A 24,513-nucleotide genomic window follows, 5' to 3' on the forward strand; every position below is an offset into this window, starting at 1 on the left:
CTAGTGCTCACCCCTATTTTGCAAACTAATTCTGTGCCGAATATCATGAAAATCTGTTGAACGGTCTAGGCGCTATGAGATTAACAGACATCCAGAGACACAGGCTTTCAGCTTTATTATTAGTAAAAATTATATTTTATTTTTATTTATTATTATTTATTTTTTTGGAAAATTTTTTTTAACTCATGCTTTGCTGTTAATTACTTCTCTTCCGAGAGTTTTAATGACTTTCATTCTGCAAAATTGTGCTTTATTAACCATTTTTATTATACTTGGGCCTGATTGTCACGGAGTAATCTGAAGCCTGGTTTTGCATATATTTCAGCAACTAGATCACTTAGAGATTCTGGATTTCACTAAATGATTTGCTTAATATTAAAATACAACTTAACGCTAAAAAATTAAAATTCTGAAATACAATTATTATTTTGTTTAGGATGGAAAATAGCAAATTTCATGTAATTTCCCCATTAAGTGTTTAAATAATTAAGCCCATTGTTCTAAAATATCGTTGCCTTGCAACAGTAATGTTAATAGTGATCATAATGAAAATTTTGAATCAAGGCTTCTCTGGAGCAAGCATGAAATTTATTCAATATCATTGCTTTATCCATTGAGAAGGAATACTAATGGAGGGAGCCATAGCAAATGTCTCAGTGAAATAAGCTTGGGATCCAATGTTTCCCAGGCCAGGTGACTTTTTTGGCTGGGAAGTTGTCGCGTTTTGGCACCTAATCGCTCTTTTGGCGTTAAATATATTTCAGACGACGCGACGGTGCTTATTATGAAGTCGGGGCTACAAATCAGAGCAACTCTGGCTCCAACTCCTTTACCGCATAATAATAAATAAATAACGGATACAAATACAGGGGCCTATCATTCAAATTCCCTCTCTCCACTTCTTGCCGGATTTTAAAATATAATGTAATTGCATTTTTCATGTATTTTGATGTTTATTTCCTGAAATGACGGGCATGTACAAATAGTTTAAAGTGTTCAGTTATTGACTGAAAATTTATGGATTCGTATGTATTGTAATCAATGTTTTGAAATGATTCCATACGCAGGCATGCTAGTATTTAAATTGAAACATAAAAATAGCAAATCTTTATTCTTGCGCATCTGCTGTTCACAGGAGCTTGGCGAGAAGATACTCGACAACAAAGCAAATGTACACAAAATGCTTAAGAGCCGTTAAAATAATTACTAGTTAAGTAAAAAGTGTTTTTATGGAACTAAAATGTTATTTGCACTCAAGATATACAATGTTTTATAACTTTTATAGATAAAATAAATACAAAAATTTAAAAATTATAGGCAACTGTGGAATATGTACTCGTTGAATGCATATAAATGTTATTTTTTCTTTATTTAGAAGAAAAAAATTTCGTACATGCTGGGGAAAAGTTACTGGACCTCCTGGTGTGGCTTTCTTCTCACAGTTTACAATGCTAGAATACTGCACTATTACTATAAATCTAATTTTTCCCTTCTACAGTTAAAGGTTGTTATGCATGGCTTCAGCTAATGAAAACTTCTTCAGCGGTTACGGTCAACTCGAAATTGCTCCCTAAGTCACATGGTACTGTTGCCGTATCGGGATAGTAGGGTTGCACTCTCTCCATCTATTCCTTCTCAATGGCTTTATCACGATTTTTATCCTCATCCAAGGCTTCACTTGATATGTGTCTCTATATCAAGATAAGACGCCTTTCGAGTGAAACCTTGCCTCATCTATGCCAATAATCGATAACGGGGCTTAGTAAAGAGACATATTAAGATGTTTATCTCTAGTAACTTGTATGCTGTGAAACGAAATAGTTTGGGGAAACCTTTTAATATTTAAATGGTTCTAATTAATTTAGCACACAAATAAATCTTAGAGAGGAACAAAGATAAATTTTTAGGGTCAATTGTTTCAAGTTTTAGACACATATAATAGGGTAAATAAATACCTTTGTGCTGAACAGTAAAGTAAGACAAAACAACGTTGCAAATTTGTGCTTCTTCTAACGTTGTTTTGTCTTACTTTACATATAATAGGATTCGTTTTCTTTTAGTATGGAGCATTTATGTGAAAAAATAAGGTGAAATTCTGTGATGGTAACATTATTCTATTTCTGAAATACATTTACACTGAAAAGAATAAAATAACAGAATTTTTAAAAAATAATAAGCACTTTTCATAATGCACTCAAATGGATAAAATAACTTTTCTGTGTCAGAAAGTACAGTTTCAGTATTTCTGTAGTTTTCAATTATTCCAAAAAAATGACACCACAAACGAAGAAAAGTGTGGCTCAAGTCATTTTAAACCAAACTTTCCCGTTAAGAAAAATATGCATGTTTCAACACTCAAATCTATAATTGAAAGCTAGATAATGATTAAAAAAAATTCTGTACATGACTTGAACCACACTTTTCTTCATTTGTAGTGTCATTTTCTTGGAATAATTGAAAACTACAGAAATACTGAAACTGTCCTTTCTGACCCAGAAAACTTATTTTATCCTTTTGAGTGCATTGTGAAAAGTGCTTTTTTTAAAAAAAATTCTGTTATTTTCATGATATGAATGATGAAAATTTAATGTTTCTTACAGATTAAAACTTTTTTTTTTTGAAACATACTGACATTTCAAACTTCGATTTGCAAAAAATTCGCTTGCCATGTTTGAGATTTCAATTTTTTTTGCACGTTTCTGACATTTCAATTATTTTGATGGCTGGAAGTTATGTACATATATTCTGGATTGAATTGACTTTATTTATGGGAACTTAAGGTTTGTTACAAGTTAGGTACAAATCATTTAGTTTTTGAGAGTACTTATTTACAAAGAAATGAGCCCTTATTTATTTTTATTTATTTCTTGTTTTTAAAGCAAAATAATTTTTAAATACTTCTTAAATAAACTAAAGAAAGAGGGTGAGGGGTATTTTAAAATTTGAATTTTAAATTTAATTATTGTTGTAGCAGCAGGGTGCTTGAAAAGTAGAGCTTTCTAACAATATGCTCAATCATGCTAAAATGGCCTAAAAAAACATGTCATTCTGCTGTAGAACAAGTTGAAAAGAGTTAAATAAGTGTTGCAGAAGGTTTTTGAATGAAGCAAAATTTTTAGCGAAGAAATAAATTTTTGAACAAGAAAGAAAAAGATATCAGTTGGAAGTTTGTTATGACTGAACTCTAATTTTTATAGCATTATTTGAATTTTGTAAACGTATTTTGGTTATTAAATTAGATTCATTAACTTTTTAATTTCATTTTAATTGATAAAAGAGATTTCCACTTTTTTACTGTTATGTGCCAGTTTTCTTGCTGTAAACATTTCCCATTGTTTTGTTTGTTTCCAGTTTCAATTTTCCTTCATAAGATATCAAAAGCTAAATTTAAGGTGTGCAATTCATAGTAGTCATTAACTGCTGTTAAATGTTTTGAATTTCTGGCTCGAAGTCCTTAATTTTATATCTTAAATTATGAGATAATATGTACTTTAAACTTAAGATGCAAAAATGAAACTATAAATCCTTTCTTTTGAAAAAGCTCGGTACGTAAGTGTTATACTGAAGGCATTTCTTCTTTCTTTTTCAGGCGTTTACGATGAAATGGAATGTAACAATGAGACCCTTGACCACGGAGTACTAGTCGTTGGTTATGGGACTTCTGATCGTGGTGAAGATTACTGGATTGTGAAAAACAGGTTAATATTTTGATGAATGCTTATACATTCTTTTTTTGTTATTTTGTATGTAACTGATTTGAATTAAAGCTGAAACTTAGCAGTCACCACTCGCCACATGGTGATTAAAGTTGCAAAAGTGGCAATTAAAAAATGCGTCATCGATCAAAAAATGTGTTATTGATCGCCATCCCGGTCGCCACTCTTGCTTAGTCACTGTACTTGCATTCCCAATCGAACCAGGTTCCCCTCCCCCCTGTTCCGAGCTACCCCAATGTATTTCTTTTCCCCACTGCTAGGGGGAGAAATTCAGCTGCAGCAGTGTTTGCACTTTGAACCCTGCACATGCCACCTGCCTTGGGATGGTAGTGTTCTGTAAGCCTATGTTTAATTATTGATGTTATCAATATTTTAATTTTATTGTTATTTGAAAAGCACTATGGTATTTTCTTGCGGATAATCTGTTAAAAAAGGCAAAGTTCATGAGGTGCGGATTATACGCTGCCGCAGATTATCTGTGATTTTTTTTTTCTTATTGAGCCTCAATATTTACAGTAGGATTTACCGATAGAGACTGTACGCCATTTTACAAAGCTTGCATGTTCCTTCTCGCTGCCTGCCTGTATGTTGGTTATTTTACATTGCTTGAATGTTCCTTTTACCCGATTCAGGCAATGTAAAATAAACAAGAATACAGTGAATTAGGAGCCATTTGCACAAGATTAGACTGTTTGCTTCTTCGTCTTGACTGTTTTTTAAGTAACTAGCATACTAGAATTATGATTTCAAGAAGAAATCATATTTTAGATAATATTTCAGATCAATTTTGATTATGCTGTCAAAGTAATTACCTTTTCACATTTTTAGTGTAGTTGCTTAAATGATATGTTAAATTCAAACTTTATTTTTTTTAAATTGTTTTTTTCTTCAGGCAGATTTTAGGACTTGGGGATTATAGGCTGCCTGCGGTTAATACACAGGAAAATACTAATAATTTTGCGCAAATGGGTGGGAGGAGAAAAAGAGAATGAGCTAAGGAACATTTTAAATGATCAATCTTATTCAACAAATATCAGTTAATAATACTATAGTGGTCTATTGCGATGCTACAAGTATGAACAATTTTATATATTTTATTCTGGATATCATAGATTCATTGTTATGAAGTGTATGTTTAACACAAATTCATTTTTAATGTATTTCACTAGTCATATTTAAAAACTAAAAGCATTTTGCATACATCTTCTAGGACATGCTCATAAATAGTTGGGTATGGCAGGTTACAGAAACAATGTTTAATGTATCGCTCATGCACAAAAAAAGTAACACAGCTCAAAACACACATTTTGCGATTTATTTAAAAATATATAACAGTTTGAGGTATTGCTTACTACAGGAAAAACATCATAAAGGTCCCTATGGTTTGCAAAATGATTTACTGCTCTAAAACTGAACTTTTTCCTCGTTTTGCACTGTACTAAAAGATTTATTTATTTTATTTTTTTTATTTATTTATTTATTTTTTATTTTTTTTTGTCTCTTCTGTAAAATTTTATGCTTTTTGGTTGTGTCACCTTTCTTGCATGTGAGCGATATTCTGATGATACTTTTTTCATTATTAATAAAAATTTGGAACATAGTTGCAGTTTTAAAAAGTGGCTACTAACTTTAAAAAGTGGCCACTAATAACTGAGTCTACCGCCCACTGGCTATTAACCAAATTTCTCAGTTTTCAGCTTCAATTTAAATGATGGAATGTTTTGATTTATTCTTTTTTTGCTACAGTGGTCATTCATACAAAGGGAATTTAGTTGTAGAGTTAGAGAATGTCAAGGTAAAAGATAATGTATAAATCTTAAATCAGAGTACTCACTTATTGAATTTGAAATACAAATCGGAAAAAATTGGGGAAATTTAATTCGTCCAATTCAAAAAATTCAACCTTTGAGGCTAGTTGGAATTCTTTGAGACCATCAGTTTTATTCATTTATTTTCAGGAAATTATGGCAGCCACTTTCAATTGTCTAAAAAGAAAAATTAAAAAATTGTTGTCTCAAAGGTCAAAATCAGATAGTCCAATCCTGTTCAAAACTTCTGTGGCATTTACAATAAATGCATTTAAGAATGTTTGCAATTGATGAATTTATTGTAGGCTGACCAAGTAAAGCTAGATAAATCCATCGAAAAAAAATGGTTAAGTGGACAATATCTGGGTGAAATAAGAAATTAAGTCTGGACTGTCCTTTTGTTAAAATAATATGCATGGATTAATATTAAAAATACAGTAAAACTTAGAGTGTAAGAATTTCAAATACAGTGAACTCACAATAACTTGGAAGTCCCAAGGGACCGGCTAAAACCTTCGAATGATTGTTAGTTCGAGCTATCGGAAGTTCCTTTTCCAACCTTCTCAAGAATAGTTGGTATTTCCTTTTTCTGACATAGTGCATAATGGGTAGATTATAACAGTTAATGTTTTGATAAAATTAATTATTAGTACTACAAAAAAAAATTCTTACAGAGAATAAATTTTCGTAAAGGGAAGTTATTTTTGACTGCTTACATTTTTTTTGTCGGATCTTAAAACTTCATTAAGTTTGTACATCATAGTCCCAATTTCTTTTGTCTTAATTTCAGTTTGTATTGCTTTTAAACGTTTTTTGCTTTAAAAGCAGATTATTTGAGTCATCCTGAAAATAAAGGCTACTTTTCCCAATTTTTGCCAAGATTTTAAGTCTCTCAAAGATAAGCAAGCAATAAAATTTTAGTTCATCATCCACTGCAAAAACTAGCCCAATCAGAATACTTCTCACCTAATTTTGCAACACTCAACATGTGCATGAAGGTGCAACACTCAACATGTGCATGAAGGAGCTAAATTGTCTACAGAAAATCTACATTGCACTTACGTGCCAAAGAGTGACACCTGTTTCTCAAAGTCGCATTTTCAAATTTTTGTCACCATTTTCAATCTTTCTTCAAATTTGTTCAAAGAAAACGTAGAAAATTCTTCATTATTCACAAAAATATTAGGGTTGTAGATTTAAACATTGAAAGTAAAAAGAAAAGGAGTCCATTAAAGTTTCAGGAAATAGGATAATATTCTCTGTTTTGTTGTTATTTATTCTCAAAATGAACCCTTTACATAAACAATATTTTTCGTGGCTCTTTATAATATCATTTTTTGTTCAGTCCTCGTCAATTACAGTGAAACCCCTCCTAACGGACACCCCTCTTATGCGGACAATTTTTAATTCCCCAGTTCCAATGCAAATAACATTATTAAACCCCTGTCCTGCGGACACCTCTGTATTGCAGACAAAAAAATTGTCCTGTTAGTGTCCGCATTAGAGGGATTTTACTGTATTTTCAATTTTTTTATGACTTTTATGATAATTGATTTTTGCCATTCCATTACAAACACCCTGTAAATTTTGCAAAATGAATGTTGTTCGTATTGAATGATCAAAAATTCAGAGGAAAAAATCTGAAACAAGCTAAAACGGCGAATTTGTACTTCATTCATATTTTAATTATTTGTCTTACATGATGCAACATATTTTTTCAGTTGGGGCACATCTTGGGGCGAAGAAGGATACATCCGGATGTCAAGAAACAAAGACAATCAGTGTGGCATTGCGACGAGTGCCAGCTATCCGTTGGTGTGATTTTTTTTGACCAAAAACTTCTTTTGCATTTATATTACTTTTATATTAGAACTGGGAGTTCTGTGCTATTTACATATATGTTTAATAAAGTCTTCATGCTTTTACAAGGGTTGTAAATTATTTTTTCAAGCATTTTGCACTCCTCTGTATCTATTTGGAGTTAATTCATTGAAAGATTTTTAAGAACGCTAAGTTTCTCTCCTATTTTTCCAGCTCCTCACAAGGAAGGAGAAAAAAAAAAAACTTAACTAGCAAATAAAGGGTAGAAGAAAATTGGGAAGCTAATGTTTTTCTTATTTTTTAATTTGAAACAGACTTATTTCAAATGGAATAAAATGATTGGTTTAAGAAAGGAATTCACTAAATAGTTGAACCAAAATTTTCATTACTTATGCTCAATGGGATTTTTCACCATCAGAGAAAGTAAGCTTAATTCTGAAAGTCTATTGCAAACATGTATCTTCTAGCATCTAATCAGTATTATCTTAATTAGCTAAAACTGCAAATTATGTCAAACATAACATTTTAACCCATAACGGGGGAGGTGAAAAAGTGATACATAACGGGAGGTGAGGTTTCAGAGACCGCTCTACTTTCAAATTTTTTAAAAATCGTGTAATTAAGATACATTCCTGCGATTTCCTTTAAATGGTTTTTGCACTTTTTTTACCAAAGAAAAAAAACGTTTTTTGAATTTTAAATTGAAATATGCTTTTTCTGAGGAAATTTTACCAGAGCCTTTTCGGAAAGAAATCATATGTTGCAGTATATAATTTACTACTCGTAATAAAAGTGAATCTATTATCAATTATTGATTTTATTTTGGTTTCTGAATACATACAGAACATTTTAATACCAAAAAATTGTTTATATCACATTACAGGAAATTTATGACAGCCCTTTAAATTCTAGTATTTTACGCCATATTTTCAGCCCTCGTTGTCCCTAGAACATCATTACTAACTTTTGTTCCCATTTCAAACAACTCTCAACCTCATCTAGAACATTTTGCATCTCTTCCGCATAACACGGATAAAACAAATGAACCTATTTCCATGTTAAGAGCCATGTCTACTACTGTCGAAAGTTGTAACACTGAAGGGGAGGTGCGGTATCACAGACCACTTGAAAAGAATACAATGAAATTTAAACCAGCAGTACTCTCCAAAATATTCTGATAAGCATGGGAGGTGTTCAAGGTCATGAAACCAAAAGCTATTTGGGACAAAAACCATTCAAATGGACTGAAAATAAAATAAGGGTGGTGGGATGAAATTTCGAGCGGTCTATGAGACCGCACCTCTCGTTACAGGTTGAACTGATTTCTAGAAACAAAATATGACTTTCATCTAATGAAATACAAACACAAATAATAAAGTAGTAGCACCTTTCAAAAAATGCAGCTAATATTTAATAAAAAAATAATTTAATCGATGTCCTAAAAAAATAGAATGTTGTGGCCAGAGTTCGCTGATATATATCCTATATTTATTTTGAAAATATCATGATACTTTTGATATTTATTTTTTCAAAAACTATTTTCAATATAAAAATTATGTATGATCATAATAATATTGTTCATTTATTATTAAAAATAAACAAAAAGTTATGCACTATATTTTCATGATGTATTAATACAGCAAAGTATTATAATATTTCTTTTTTATTTTATGTTCATTTTTATTAGTAGTAATGTAACAATTTTAAATCATACTAAAAGTGCCTATAGTTAAATATTAAACGTTGGTCAGGAAAAAAAAAGACTGCACCAACTAATGCATTTTTTTTTTTATTTCTGAATCATATAATTGTGTAAAAGTAGCTAACAAAAGAGAAATGAGTTTAACAGCTAATGCTAAATTAACTTCATTAAAATTGACAAAAATGAAAAATGAAATCTATACTAATATTATAAAGAGAGAGGGCGGATTTTTGTGTGTTTATATGTTCGAGGTAATCTACGGAACCACTGCACCTATTTGAAAAATTCCTTACTATATGAAAGGTGCTTTCTTAATGAGTGACATAGGCTATAATTCGAAAAAATCCAATAAATAGTTCTTTATCGGACTTTATGTATTAATTATAACTTTTAAAAAAATAATAACATACCATAATCCATGACCATTTTATTTCAACATCCAAGACCATTCGTTAAATTATCTGTATATGATCTCAACCAAAGAGAAACATCGCGGAGGCCCTGGTTCAACGTAGTCTGATTTTTGTACTTATTCATTTTAATTATCCCAGATTACTAAGAAATACTTACAACATATTTCATTAATAAGAATTAGCACCTCAATAAGTTAAATACACTTAAAATACAGAAAAAATCTGAAACGTATTATCACGAATGAAATGATACAATTTTGTGTTTAATGTAGTGATGAAAACAGTCGAGGAAAATACCGGAAAATTTCCAAAAAAAAGTTCTTTTTTTTCCGAAGGGGTTTATTTCCACTCCGGAAAAATTGAAAAAATAAAATTTTTCAACTTTTCTGGAAGTTTTAATTGAAATTTTCAGCAAAAGTGGTTAGAAATTTCTCATACTTAAATTCTGATGCAATTTCCTCCCCCCACCCCCCTCCCTGTATGTTAAAATACTACAGGATTCATATGCTCCTTCAAAACTCCTCCAATACTCCTTCAATTAGGAAATTTTTTTGAAGTGCCCTTCAAACTCCTTCATTTTTCTTTTAACTCCTTCTTTTTTAGTTCAAGACTACATAATCTTCCTCTGAAAGTAAATTAAAATACTCCTAATTACTACTACAACTTACTACTTAAATACTTAACTACTTAATTCTGTCACAAGGGCGATGTTATAGTAATTTTGTATATTTATTTTTTCATAAAGATGTGATTTATAAATTGATTATGAAAGTCATAAAAGTTGAAGGTAAAAATATTATGTGGCTAAGACATTTCATAAGTGAAGTCAATGTAGTTTTATGATTTTTACTTTTCCTTCCACCACTTTCAGCAGCAAAAGTCAGTTTATCTAATTATTATTTTAGTATTTAAAAATACATAAAAGTAGATGTGGTTGTGTTAAAAGAACAATTGTTTGGTAAGAACAATTGTTTAGTAAATTGCAGTTCTGACAATGTAAAAAGGGTCATCCACAAGTGATATCATGCCTTGAGGGGAAGACGGGTTTATAAAATTGTGACAAGGGGAAGTGAGAAGGTGATAAAAAGTGACATCATGCAGTTATTATGACAATATATTTATGAAAAATTTGGCATGTGACAAGGGAAGGAGTAAGGTAAAATGTGACACTTTGTGACAAAGGACGAAGTCGATCGAATATGTTGAAAAAAATGTGACATCATTTAAGAACAGCCCAAAGGTACTCCTTCAAAATCTCATTTTACTCCTTCAAAACTCCTCCAAAACTCCTTCATTTTATTTCTGGAATCGAGTACGAACCCTGTACTAACGTTGATAATGCAAGTTGTATGATTATATAATTTGCATATAGATCAAAAAACATTAATACTTTTTGAAAAAAAAAATTAAACAAATATCCGTAGTGAAGAATTTATATATATATTTTCCTTCTTCATAAAACAAACAAGCATAACTTTAATCACAGAACTATGTTTCTGCTGACTGTGTGAACCAATTGTACAGGGTGCGGCAAAAAAAAACGGGGCAAGCAAGTTTCCATGCAACTTTAGTAAAAATAAATAAATAGAACACAAAAAATAATAGTATGAGAAGACTTTTAGCAATCAATAAATTAATTGGTTCCAAACTAGCCGCCTTTTGAAGTAATAACAGAGGTGCAACTGCTCATTGAAATTTTCATTCAAGGGCCGTAAGTCCTTTAATCAATCCTATTCCCTATAAAGCAATTGGTTTCGAGAGCACTAGCTTTTGCGTAGTTTTGGGTAGACCTCTGACTCTGAAACAGGCTATAATGAGTACAGTGTAATAAATGGGATTGAGGTCTAGCGAGTACAGCGTCCTCTTTAAAGATGATATGTCAAAAACAATGCGTCTTGCACCACTCTTGTCTTTTTGGCCGTATGAACTGCTGTGGAGTCAAATTGAAATGTCCAGTCTACATTGCTGTGCTGAAGTGCTCTTAGGTTCACAGAAGTACAGCAGCTTCTAAAATGTCTTTTTGGTACACTTTTTGATTAATTTTATGGCCCTCATCCACGAAAAAACCAGAGATTTTTTGTCGCTTGTTCTGATTCCATGACAGAGAAAGCCTGATTTTGGATTTTGGCGATGTTTAACATTTTCTAAGGTGCTTGGAGTGTCTATAGATGAAATCATATTGTTTTGTGGGTTATGAGCTGGTTGAAAGGTACATCGGTGAAAGGCATCGCCTCCAGCTTGGACTTGCGCCCATCTCAAACGTTTCTGGCATCTTTTTTGGAGTGATACGAATTTCTAAACTTTTTGGAACTCGTAAAACTTCTGTTGGAGCTGTTTTTGCCACTAGTCGCACTTATCGGTCACAAATTCCTATTTTACTTCTCTCGTGGAAACCCATGGATTTCATTGAACTCACTTTTGGATGGCCCGACGATTAACTGAAATGTTCACTGTTCGGTTTTGTACATTTTCCGGACATCGACTATCATTTCCAAGCTACTTGAAGCAACATACCGCATCAAATACTGTTTGCCGAGGCACAACAAGCAAACGAATTGTCGTTTCTACTTGGTTAAACAACTTTAAAAATAGCGAGTCTTTTGCTTAAAATTGTAAGAAAACTGAATAACAATACATAAACGAGGAAACATAGTCTAAAATATTTTCTAATAAAGTGAGAAACAGAAATAAATAAGACACTCATTGAAATGAAATTACTTCACTTTCATTCGATGATGCAATCTTTGTCCGATTTTTTTATTTTTTTTTTTTTTTTTTTTTGCCGCACTTTGTATACTGCCGTGCTAAGCGCAAAAGTGAAAACTGCAGTTGAGCTCAAGCTGAGATATTGTGTTTTTAAGTTTGGCTCTTCGATATATTTGATTCAAATGTCTTTTTTTTTTTTTTTCAGAATTTAAAAAAAAAAAGGTTTCGATCAAACGTCTAAAGCCTTTTATTTATTAAGTAAAATACGAAATAGAGCGAACTTGGTTATAATAACTCAGTTTGGTTTCAAAAGTGCTGGTATGAGTTCTTTTATTACTGTGCTTAGCACGGCCGTATGAATAAACTGAAACTCAAGTTTAAGTTTTGGTTCAGCTTTAGAAATCATTACGCAATTTTGGTTTGGGGTTTTTTGTTGGAAAGAAAAAGAAAAAGCAATTCAGTTTTGACTTGGACTTAGACTGTAATAGAACAAATCAAAACTGAATAGCTTACATTTTCAGACATTAAAGTTATATTGTAAGGAAAGGGAAATCATAATTATTTTTCTTTCAAATAATATCAATCATGTTAGAAAATCAAAAATTGCAATTTTTATTTCAAGTTTCAAAGGCAATCTAAAATAGAAAATGTAATTGGTTGAACGACGACTTGACTTATTTCTGTCAAGCAGAAAAAGAATATGAGTGGATTGCATATAATTTTTTAATGCTTAACCCTTTATATGTTTCAAGAAACACAGAACTATAAGAAACCCTATTTTTATTCATAGAAAAAAAAAAATCAATTTTACCATTTTTTTCGCATTTTCCCCGAAAAAAACGGTAAAAAACCGTTGTTTTCCACCACTTCAAAATTTCCGGAAATTTTACATCTCTAGTTTAATGTCATTCTAGAATTGTCGTTCCTCTGGTCCTCCGGATAAAGCTTACTACTTTTTCACTTCATAGACTTGATGGTGATTCTTTAATTTAACTGATACAAGTAAGGGATTAATGCAACACATCTTTCACAAGCCTTGCAGATGACTTAAAATGGAAATCAGATGCCTTGCATGATGCCTGACGATAAAAAAGAGCGGTGTTTTTAAATTTCTTGCCAAGTTCTTATTAAATTTGGCTACTTTTCTTACTATTTCGGCAGACTTTAAGACCTCATATCTCAAAAAACGAGAGCACACAGTTTATGGTTCAAAAAAATCTCTAAATATGCTCATTCGAATGCGACCATTTTGAACTTTTTTTTTATGATTACTGAAGTCGTGTGGTTCCCTGGTCAGTAGATGTTATGTATGTATCTCTGGCTCTTTTTTTTTTTTTTTGAAAGCATTTTTCAAATTCTACGATCAAAAAAAAAAAGGAAAAAGAATGAACTCCTCCACTCTCCCCCCCCCCCCTCCCGAATGATATCCAGACCTTATCGGTTTGATGGGAGTGAATTCTACTATCCAGGGAAGAACAGGTCAAAGGAGGGGAAGGAACAGCGGGGGAAATTTATTTTTAAAACCAAAATAATACAGTGTCTGTTACAACATTTGTGATTTTTGAATACAGCAAAATACATAAAAATACGAATGATTATATCTTAAGCAAAAAAAGCGAAGAGAAGACACATCAAAAATGTTAAAATGGAACATGGGAATAACCAAATACACTGCAAATAACAAATTTTAGTATAAAAATAAATTTAAATATAAATAAATTCAATAATAAACAAAAAAAAAACCTCTTAATTTTTTTTTAAATCAGTTGAAATTCCTCCCCCCCCCCCCCGGCTGCTGCGCCCCTGGCGAGAGCCACTCCTGCCAACCCCTAGTTACGCTACTGGGCACATACTACCACTACCGGTTTCCTTCAATGGTCTAAAGTTGCAACACGGGTCGAAAGTTGTACGGTTTTACGCTATTAAAATTTTCGTTTTTCGCACTTCAACTCGAAAAAAATCAAGTTGACCCCCCCCCCCCCCCCCAAATATCACCAAAGATCGTCTAAACTTTCGTTTTTATAACTTCGTTTTTAGAAAAAAATTTCCGTTGAAACGCCCCTGAAAATTATCGAAGAAGGGCCCCCAAACCTCTCATCCCACTAACATTACCGAAGATGTTCTAAAAACCTGAGTTTTAAAGCTAACTTCAAAATTTTTGGAGGAATGTCCCTCTGTCCCCCCTCCCCCCCCCCCCTCAAAGATCAATCCAAAGATCTTGAAAAAATAAATAAAGATTGTCTTTAATTTAGTTTTCATGGCTTAAATTTCGAAAATTTTTCATAGGAGAAATTCCGAAAATTCCTCCCCCTAACATCATTGAAAGTCAAACAAAATTGCGCGTTTGGAGCTTCAATAGGGAAACATTGCCGGTCTCCTTAACGTTGCTAAAGATGGTCTTACACTCTAATTCTGAAGATTTCAGTTTCAAAATAATTCCCTGGGATTGACATCGAATCTCTTTTCTCTAACATTACCAAAGATCGTTTAAAACTGCGTTTTTGCGACTATAATTTCAAAAAATTTAGGGGGAGAGCGTCCGAACCCCCCTGCCCGTAACATAATAGGCGATAATCAACAACTGCATTTTAAAAGATACAATTTCAAAAAAGGACCGGCGGAGCACCCCTGAACCTCTCTTTGCATTACCAAAAACTGTCTAAAATGCATGTTTAAAAACTACATATTAAGAAAATTTGTGGGGTCGGGCCCTGGAATCTCTCTTTCCATTAACATCACCAAAAATCTTCTAAAACTGCGTTTTTAGCTACAATTTAAACTAGTATGTTGTGGCCATCACGAAACTTTCTTCTATATTTTTCTTTTTTTTTTCTGATCCCTCCCCATGCTTGACGAGGAAGCAATATTCCCAACAAAAACAAAATTACACATGCAAAAACTTGACGACCATCCCAATTTCTGAATTATTGCAAAAGCAAAGCAAAGAGCGAAAATTGAAAGTTATTTTAAAAGCCTTGCTTGAATTAATTACAAATATTTTATTTGTTAACAAACATAAGATGGCAACAGTTAAAAATTTTAAATCATTGGGATAATATTTCCGATCATTTCCATACAATTAAAATCACGAGAAATACGCAGACGACAATCTATTACGATTTATCTTTCTTATTGTTGCATTAATAAAGCTATTTTTATTCGCAAAAAAAAAAAAAAAAAAAAAAAATCAACACCTCTTGGAGCGATTGGCGTCAAAATTGAACCAAAGCCTGTTTACGTATGGATTCACATATATTCCAAATTTCAACCAGAACGTAGCATTACTTCTTGAGATAGGGTACTCACAATGGAAAAAAAGAAAGGGCGATTGCGGTACCCCCTTTTTAGCTGTTGACACCAAAATAAAATCAGCTCTTATACCCACTAAGGGCTACTTGCCGATAAATTTTTCTTTCATTCCGTTCATTATTTCTTGAGATACACCAGTCACAATTGACGACAAAAAAAGTTCTATAGCTCAACCCCCGTTTGAGTTATTGACACCAAAATTGAATCAGCACCTGTTCCTGTTAATGGCAACATATGGACCAAATTTTGTTTGATTCCGCCAGTTACTTCCTGAGGAATAGCAAGCACGCGTAACTCAAAAAACGTCCCATTGCTCCACGCCCCTAGGAATTCGCGCCAAAAACCAATGGGCACAAGTTCACATACGGGCACATATGTGTACCAAATTTCGTTCGATTTCATGCGGTAGTTTTTGCTGTAGAGCGGCCACAAAAAACTGGTCACACACAGACGTGACACACATACATACACACACACACACACACATACATACATACACACACACACACACAGACAGACAGACATTTTCCAAAAATAGTCGAAATGAACTCAGTACACCTCAAAACGTTCGAATCCGTCAAAATTCGAAATTCGAAAATTTGCACGAATCCAATACTTTCTTCTATATATTAGATATAGAAGAAAGTAAAAACAAAAATCGTTGGCCAGTTCTCGGACTGCCCTTTTATTAACATAATTAGAGATATAACAATTGCGGTTTTATAATTACCCTCATACCTCTTCTCCCTCTAACATTGCCAAAGATCGTCAAAAATGCATTTTCAAGACTGCAAATCCTTAAACTTTCTGGGGTTACTGTATTTAAGACACATGTGATATAAAAAAGAGGCCTTCAATTTCATACACCTCCTATTTATTTTTTGACTTCGGAATGGTCCTGAGAGAGTCGGATCATGCCACTGATCCAAAAGAGGGTTTTAGCTCTTTAGAGAAGCCCAAAGACAGTCTACAATTAGGTTTTTAGGCTCGTAGTTTTAGAAAATTTTCATATCAGAGTCCGCATTCCTTGCTATCCTCCCTAATATCACTAAAGATAACTTAAAATTGCATTTTCAGAATTTTGATTTCGAAAATTTACGGGAGGACAGCCATAGGCGTAGGAACCGGGGGAGCTGGGGGATCTTGGGCTCCCCCTGGAATATTTCAGACAGGCTCAGTTCCCCTGGAAAAATTCTCGCACTACAGCTTTTTGCCGTACAGTCTGCCTCAAACCTGATTTCAAAAATGTGATCTGGCTTTTCTAGGAATTTCCACACAACAAGCAACAAGCAACAAAAGCAGCTATGGACAGATGGAGTGGTCAGTGCATTTGAGTTCGCTTTCACCCTTTTCCTCCCTATATATATCATTCGAACAATTTTTTTAATTTCTTTAAAACTTAAATTTATTGTTTTTGGTGGGAAATATCGTCGAGAGAAACATCTTAGATCAGTGGCACACCTAGAGATTACTTTTCGCGGCGCATATCATTACTGTGATAAAGAAACGCAATTTCTAGAACCATCCCAAGGTGAAAATTAAAAAAAAAAAACTTTGTACCAGTTATTTTGAATTATTGTAAACCGTCAGGGATAGATATTTTTTATGAAGTTATAAAACTGCAAAGATAAATATCATTCAAAGAATACTAAAGGTACTACAAGAACAAAAATTCACACTAATAAAAATCAGTGAAATCTTCATTAGACTATTCATAAAAATCTCCATAATAGTAAAAACAGTTACAATGTAAAACACAGTTTAAACGGTGCGAGTTCATTGAAATGAAAAACTTTGAACAGATTATAATTTAAGAAGTTAAATTTATTCTTGTTTTTTGCTTTCTCAAAATTAAGACTTTTTGTAGCATACAAATATATTTTCATGTTAAAATTGTTACTTTTCATTTATTATTTCAGAAAAAAGCTCCAATAATATTTTATAGTTTCTATCAAGTACTTTTACTAAAATGTATCTGAACAATTTAATACATGACGAACATTTCATTTTAACACATTTCAAACGTACTGTTTTTCCGCCCTCCTCTTTCATTTATTCCCATTTTTCTAGTTCTCTGAAAATAAGTATGTTTTATAAATGCTACGTTGCTAAAGCCCTCCTTTCCCGCCAAAACTATTTACAGAATACCTCAAATTTTGTTTCCAGTGCTCCCGACTATTTCTTGGAAATTTCCAGAAGAGAGTCCCTGAATACCTGGCCCTCCAACAACATATGATATCATATAATGTTCCGTTTTTGGGGCTTCAATTGCTGAAACCCTAATTCTACCAACAAATAAAATCTACAGTCGTTTTTTAGACTACAATTTCGAAAAATTACTGGAGCGCGACTGTCGAAACCCTTCTCTCTGATATTGAAGAAAAAAAGAAAGAAAAAGAAAAAAAAAAAAAAAAAACGACGAAATGGAGTTTTTACAATTACAATTTCGAAAAATTAAAGGGGAAGGAACCTTTTCTGATGACAAGATTGAAGAACGCTCTCTTAGACTTCAGTTTTAAAAGTTTTCCACAGGAAAACACGATACCCTTTTTTCCCGTAGTTGGAGATTGTCTACAATTGCGTTTTTTGGAACTTCAAATTTCAAATACTGAGAGGGAGATGTAAATCGATTCGAAAAATCGATCGAGGACAATCCCTGAGTTATATCATTTTCACTAAAGTCAACAAATCTATCTATATTAATAATATAAAGCTGAAGAGTTTATTTGTTTGAACTCACTAATTTCAGGAACTGCTGGTTCGAATTGAAAAATTATTTTTGTGCTGAACAGTTCATTTACTGAGGAAGACTATAGGCTTTTTTTTTTTAAATCAGATTGGCCGAAATATTTGTAATTGCAAATTAAATGTTTAATTAATTGTTTAGTGAGTTCCTAATAGATGGCGGGGTAAGTTAACTCATCGAGAGGGCGCTGGCTAACAGTGTCAATAGCTGCGAGGAACCATGCCGCGCGGCTCAGACGCTACGCTATTGCTGGACTGTTGTGGTCAGCGAAATGATTTTTGAATGAGATTTCTTCGATATTCAGGTACATAATTTGATTTTGTACGATTTTTCTATTGGGTTTTGTTTTTTCTTATTTCTTCAACGTTTATTTTGTTCTTATAGTTGAAGATAGTTACTTATCTAAGTAAACAATTTGACTTGTCGTATTATACAATTGTGATTGTTCTTTATAACGTTTTTAGTTAAGTATTGTTTATTTGGAGAAACATTTTAAATAGCAGAAAAAAACCCCGCTTCACTCGCTCAAGGGCAGTGTTACGGTAGCGTGGTTGCTTGGCGCGTTAAGTGATGAACTATACAGTTGAAGGATTATTTTGAGTTTTAAATCAACTGTTAATCATTTAATGTGTTTTGGCGAATATTTTTAAATTCCAAAGAGACTTCAATAGGTTTTTTGAAAAGGTGTGTACGCGTTTTAGTTAAAGAAAAATTATAATTTCACATCAAAAGGGGGTGGGGCAAGGATTTTTTTTAAATTCAACGGACTTCCTTTAAATTCTTAGCACGGGCATCGCGGGTACTGCTAGTATGGTAGATATATAATCTTATTTTTAAGACATCAACTTCGAAAATTTTTCAGGGACAAACATTTTCTACCCTCAGCATCACCAAGCATTGCCTAAAACTACGATTTCAGAACTAGAATTTCAAAAAATTCTGGGAGAGAACCCTTGGACCCCTCAATTTTTATGTGCTCATTTTCGAGTACTGAGAGTCCAACTTTTCAAAACCAGAAGTTTTATCACCCCCTTGTGCAATGATATTAAATATGATTGAAAAAAAGGCTGGGAAAGAGAGATAGAGAGATGGAAGCATCGAAGCTAATTTTATATGAGAAAAAAAATTAAGTCCGCAATCCCCCCCCCCCCTCTCCAAATTATTTTCTGTTTGCTCCACTGCTTCTACCCCTTGGATCCTGTACATTTCCTACTATGAGCCCCAGCTCCCCCTACTTTTACAAAGTTCCTACGCCTCTGAGGACAGCAGCTGCTTACACGCCTCATATGCGGTCGTGTCAAACATAATCAAAAATCCTACTTCTGGGACTTTGATTACAAACAATATTCCCCGAGGATCCTCTATCCCTTGTTTAATGTTACCAAAGAGAACTTTAGAATGTGTTTTAAGAAAGAGAAGCTCCTAAATTTCCATCTCTTTCCCGTAAACTCATCCAAAAAAAATTTGTAATGGCGTTTTCAAAGTCTACTTGTCAAAAATTTGAGACCCCCCCCCCCCGAGTCTCTTCTCCCCCCCCCCCCCCCTCAGTGTCATCAATCGTACACCTTAGTCCTTATAACTTCAAAAAAATTTCGAGTTTGTGCAACCACCTCCTCCGCTAACATGTCAACATGTATCCCAAAATTGCATTTTTGAAACTTCAATAACAAAATTTTCCGGGGTCAGCCCCAAATGCGTTTTTAAGGCTTCAAAAAATTCCAGAGGAGCGTCCACAAACCAAACTATTTTCTTTGTGTTACTTACTACCAAATGTAGCCTGAAATGGCGGTTTAAAAAAAAAAGTCTGTTGAAATTGCGTCTAAATTGGCATGTATTTTAAAATATTAAAAATATTCCTAAGTCTGCTCTTCCCTCACAAATTTTCGGAGATAAACCAGTACACCTGGTCGGGGAACCTCTCCTCTGTCTTGTGGCAAGATATGGTACTAGTAGCCCTGGTAGTTGCTGCTGTACATCATGATTAAAAAAAAATTCAGTGAAAGCCTACCTAGGATGTTATATTTAACTTCGTTTTATTAAAAAATTGAAAATGTCCACCTACATCCCTTTGCTTCTCACTGCTTGATGTGTGTATGTGTTTGCTCAGGCATTTTTAGGAAGATTTTTCACTCTACTCCCCCTTCCCTCCCCTCATCATAGCAGTAAGAGTTGTCTTTATGTATGAAAAAAAAGTAATGTCAAAGAAATTGAAATTCTGTCTGTGGCGGGCCTGCTTCTAGGAGACCCCATAGCACCTACAGCCTTGAAATGTTGTACAAAAGTACTTCCAGCCACGGAGTTTCCACCTGGAGTTTTGTGTTTGTAAGTTCGATTTTTCTTTCTTTCTTTCTTTTTTTTTTTGCAATTTATTTTTTAAGTCAAAATTTCACATAAATTGCCTACTGGAAAAATTTTCAACACCCATTAACATCCTGTGCCATACGAAAGAGCTTTTTTTCTACATCAGATTGAGCTTTCTCCAAACGTTTCAACTAATTAGATCAGCAGATGTTAGGGTTTACAATTTAGCGAAAGTACCAGGCGCTCAATTCAGTTCAAACCCGGAGCTAAAGAGCAAAATATTATTAAAGACCACAAATTTGAAAGTGACTTGTCAAACGTACAAAACTGCCGTTTTGCTATGTACATGAGACCCATAAGCTGTGAAATTTCGTAGAAGTTAGTTTGGGTTCTACGGGAGAGGTGCTCTTTGAAATGTGTTGTGTGTGTGTTTTAATTTTTTTAAGAATTATTTTGTAATACGCATTTTAGTCAAGTTCATTTTGTCTTCGTTTTGGAGTGTGAAAACATTTTTACTCTCCCGAGGAAAAGCCTGAAAGCAAAAGCAAGAATTTTATTTGTTAGCACTCGAGAAAAAAATGTCAAAATGATTTTATTCACGCTAATTACAACTGAGCTTGCGGCAGACGATGAATTTCCAATTTAAAACTGATCTTCCCTTACTTAAAAATGTTCATACTTTTCTGTTGGTGATTTTATGGACTTGGCGATTTCAATCTGAAGGAAAAAGATCTTCTACAGATGTATTACTCGCGGGCTTTAGAATGAGACTAAACCGATCGGATAATAGAAAGAGACATTTAGTACCATTTTCGAATCCTGAAATTAAAATTCGAACGGTTCGGCACTTTTTGGGCATTTGACCCCCCCCCCCCCCCACACACACACACACAAACACACTACCTTTTCCGGATGCAAAAATATCTTCCTGTCAAAATTTGGCCGGGATCTGACGTAAACTATGGATATAAGTCTTTAAAAATGAAGTTAAGCCTCGTTTAGAATGTGGAAATAACAAATTAGGGTGTTCTCTAATTATCAATCGAATTTCGGATGAAGTTCATCTTGTGCTGCTTTTTAAGGGCTGTCTTTCACATACTGCAAAAATTGAACAAATATGACTTTCTTCGATGATGAGATACAAATTTATGATTTTCTGTAAAATTGGAATAAAAGTCAAGAAATACTTTTTTTTCCAAAAGAAAAGTAAATTATGTTCACCCCGGCATCCCTGACAACGTAAAATTTTATGATGATCGGTTGAGTAGTTAAGGCGTTAAATGGAAAAAAACAAATTAACAAACAAGGTCCCTTTCGCATTTGTAATATTAGTATTAAAGGTTGCAAATAAACTTTTACATACAGGGTGTTTTAACCTGCAAAACCTTTATTTTCGCAACCGTTAGTCCTAGATGTATACTTTCAACTGCAAAAATGTTCAAAATCAGCTGCAGAGTTAAGATACTGAAAATTTGAAGCAAAAATAAAAACGAGTCAAAAAATACAAAATTTAACTTTTTATACGGACCCCTGGTCCCCCAACTTATGTTTAGGGAAATAATCTCCATTGAAAACTATTACTGACACAAAAAACTTGACATTTGTGCTTCCAAAACTCAAGGAGATATTCCATTTCAAAGTTTTAAGGGACCATACAGAAGATGAGATTGGAACTTATCGCCCTTTCGGAAGAATGACAGGTCGTCAAAGTAAGAAAAACAAGGTACTTATATTTTTCATTGCTAAAAATAAATACGAATGTTATGCCGTGATACGCAAAAATACACTACAAAACCTCGAACAATTTGAAAAACCACACTCTATGCACACATATAGTTTTAAACACTTGTTAACAGCTATATTTCCCCCCAAAACGTGTTATTAAAGCGAGTGAAAAGTGCTGTAACGCTGCGTTTCATATCTCGGTGAATATTAGTCGTACTAATTTCTAACTTTTTGTGTTGAAATATCTTTTTAATGGAAATTATTTCCCTAAATCTAAGTTAAGGGACCTGGGGCCCGTATAAAAAGTTAAATTTTGTATTTTTTGACTCATTTTAATTTTTACTTCAAACTTTCAACATCTTAACTTTGCATCTGATTTTGAACATTCTTGCAAATGGAAGTATACATCTAGGACTAACGGTTGCGAAAATAAAGGTCTTGCAGGTTAAAGCGGAACACCCTGTATATTTTTAAAGAATTTGTAGGCATTTTAGTTAAAGAAAAGGATTATTCTAGAGAGGAGTTGATTTTTATTTATTCCAGGGACTTCCTTTAAACTCTTAGCTCGGGCACCACCCGAGGCTGACTTCAGAAAACAAAAAACCGAATTCAATAAACAAAGAGGAACTAAAAAGTAAAAAATAATTTGTCATACTTACATTTGATTTCCTACCCAAACGTATAAATCAAATTTATTTTACAATTCTAGTACAAAAATCAACTAAACTTAACATCCAATTATAAAATAAACACTGATTTTAATTACTATACGATGAATTATTTTAATACCAAACTAATTATATACTATCTCTTAATTTTTACTTCCTTTTACAAAAAAGGAAGTATTGTATTCGCGAAAAAAATTTCACTCAAAAATCGACCTTAATTTCCATTTTGCTCAACCCCGAATGAATGTTGAGTTTTTTTTTTTTTTTTTCGACTCGACCACACGTAGATAAGTGTCTAAGAATGTATAGGCATGCGAAATATCCATTTTGACGATTCCCGAGTTAGTTACAACGAGTTTTCTCGTGACGTCTGTATGTACGTATGTATATATGTGCGTATATGCGTATATATGTCGCATAACTCAAGAACGGTATGTCCTAGAAAGTTGAAATTTGGTAGGTAGACTCCTAGTGGGGTCTAGTTGTGCGCCTCCCCTTTTGGTTGCTTTCGGGTGTTTTTAAAGGGATCTTTTGCCCTTTTTTGGGGGGAAATCATTGTTAATTTCGATGTATACTTAAGTGGTGTTACAATTTGGCGGACACTTGGCGATATATCGCCAGTCTTTTGGTCTCCAAGTTTTGTCGCCAACTTAGTGACAAATTTGGCGATTTTTTTTTTAAAATCTGGATTCAATTTGGCCACTGTTGGTGATATTTAGAGAGTAAACTATTGAATCACATTAAAATTACCAATAATGGGATAGTTACATTAAATTGGAGTAAAAGGAAGTCATGTGAGGCACACATCAGCTCGTTAATAACCATTTGAAGTCGGGGCCTCCTATAAACCACTACCGAACGTAACTGACAACCCACCAGATCCTGAATTAAACACTAATTTAACAAAATATGAAAGTCTTTAAAACTAAACGTTCTCAGTTACGTTAGGTAGTAGTTTAAAGGAGGCCCCGACTTCAAATGGTTATTAAAAATTAAGAGATCGTATATAATTAGTTAGGTATTAAAATAATTCATCATATAGTAATTAAAATCAGTGTTTGTTTTATAACTGAATGTTTAGTTTAGTTGATTTTTGTACTGGAATGGTAAAATAAATTTGATCTAAACGTTTGGGTAGGGAATCAAATGTAAGTATGACCAATATTTTTTTTTTTACTTTTTAGTTCCTCTTTGTTTTTTGATGTCGGTTCTTTTTTTATTTGAAAATAATTATTTTTTTCTTTGCTGGTCACAATGCAAAAACAGAGAAAATGTCAGTGGCATTGCAAACAGCTGTTGTTTGTCAAAATCGAGGCCTCCACAATTATTATGAAGGAGGTCGGGGAGAATTACAAAAGTAATCAGATTATTGGCTTTTACACCAGTCTCGGTGTAATCGCATTTCATGTGATTTCAATTACATAAAAACATTATAAGATGGCTGTTTACTGAAAAATGTTGATTACGGGGATGAGGAACGAAGCGTGGTTTCGTGGTTGCACTACCACCTGCAATGCGAAGCGCTCGACTGCTTCAAGTCAATGTCAGACGTGAGCAGGTCGCTTACCCTTTCAATACCAACTCTTTCTAACAATAAA

General features: G+C 33.2%; 2 protein-coding genes across 2 annotated transcripts in view; one reads left to right on the forward strand and one right to left on the reverse strand.

Annotated features, from left to right (window-relative positions):
- Positions 1 to 7,452, forward strand: part of LOC129223347 (procathepsin L-like) — a 35,307-nt gene extending 27,855 nt beyond the window's left edge. The window contains exons 7-8 of the mRNA XM_054857918.1: positions 3,590 to 3,698; positions 7,246 to 7,452. Coding sequence (XP_054713893.1) covers positions 3,590 to 3,698; positions 7,246 to 7,345 — 209 coding nt within the window. The 3' untranslated portion in view covers positions 7,346 to 7,452. The remainder of the gene's footprint in view (positions 1 to 3,589; positions 3,699 to 7,245) is intronic.
- Positions 1 to 24,513, reverse strand: part of LOC129223346 (guanine nucleotide-binding protein G(q) subunit alpha) — a 200,617-nt gene that overhangs the window by 79,723 nt on the left and 96,381 nt on the right. The gene's annotated exons all lie outside the window — the stretch shown is intronic.

Source organism: Uloborus diversus, chromosome 5 (assembly GCF_026930045.1).
Source record: "Uloborus diversus isolate 005 chromosome 5, Udiv.v.3.1, whole genome shotgun sequence".
Taxonomy (NCBI): domain Eukaryota; kingdom Metazoa; phylum Arthropoda; class Arachnida; order Araneae; family Uloboridae; genus Uloborus; species Uloborus diversus.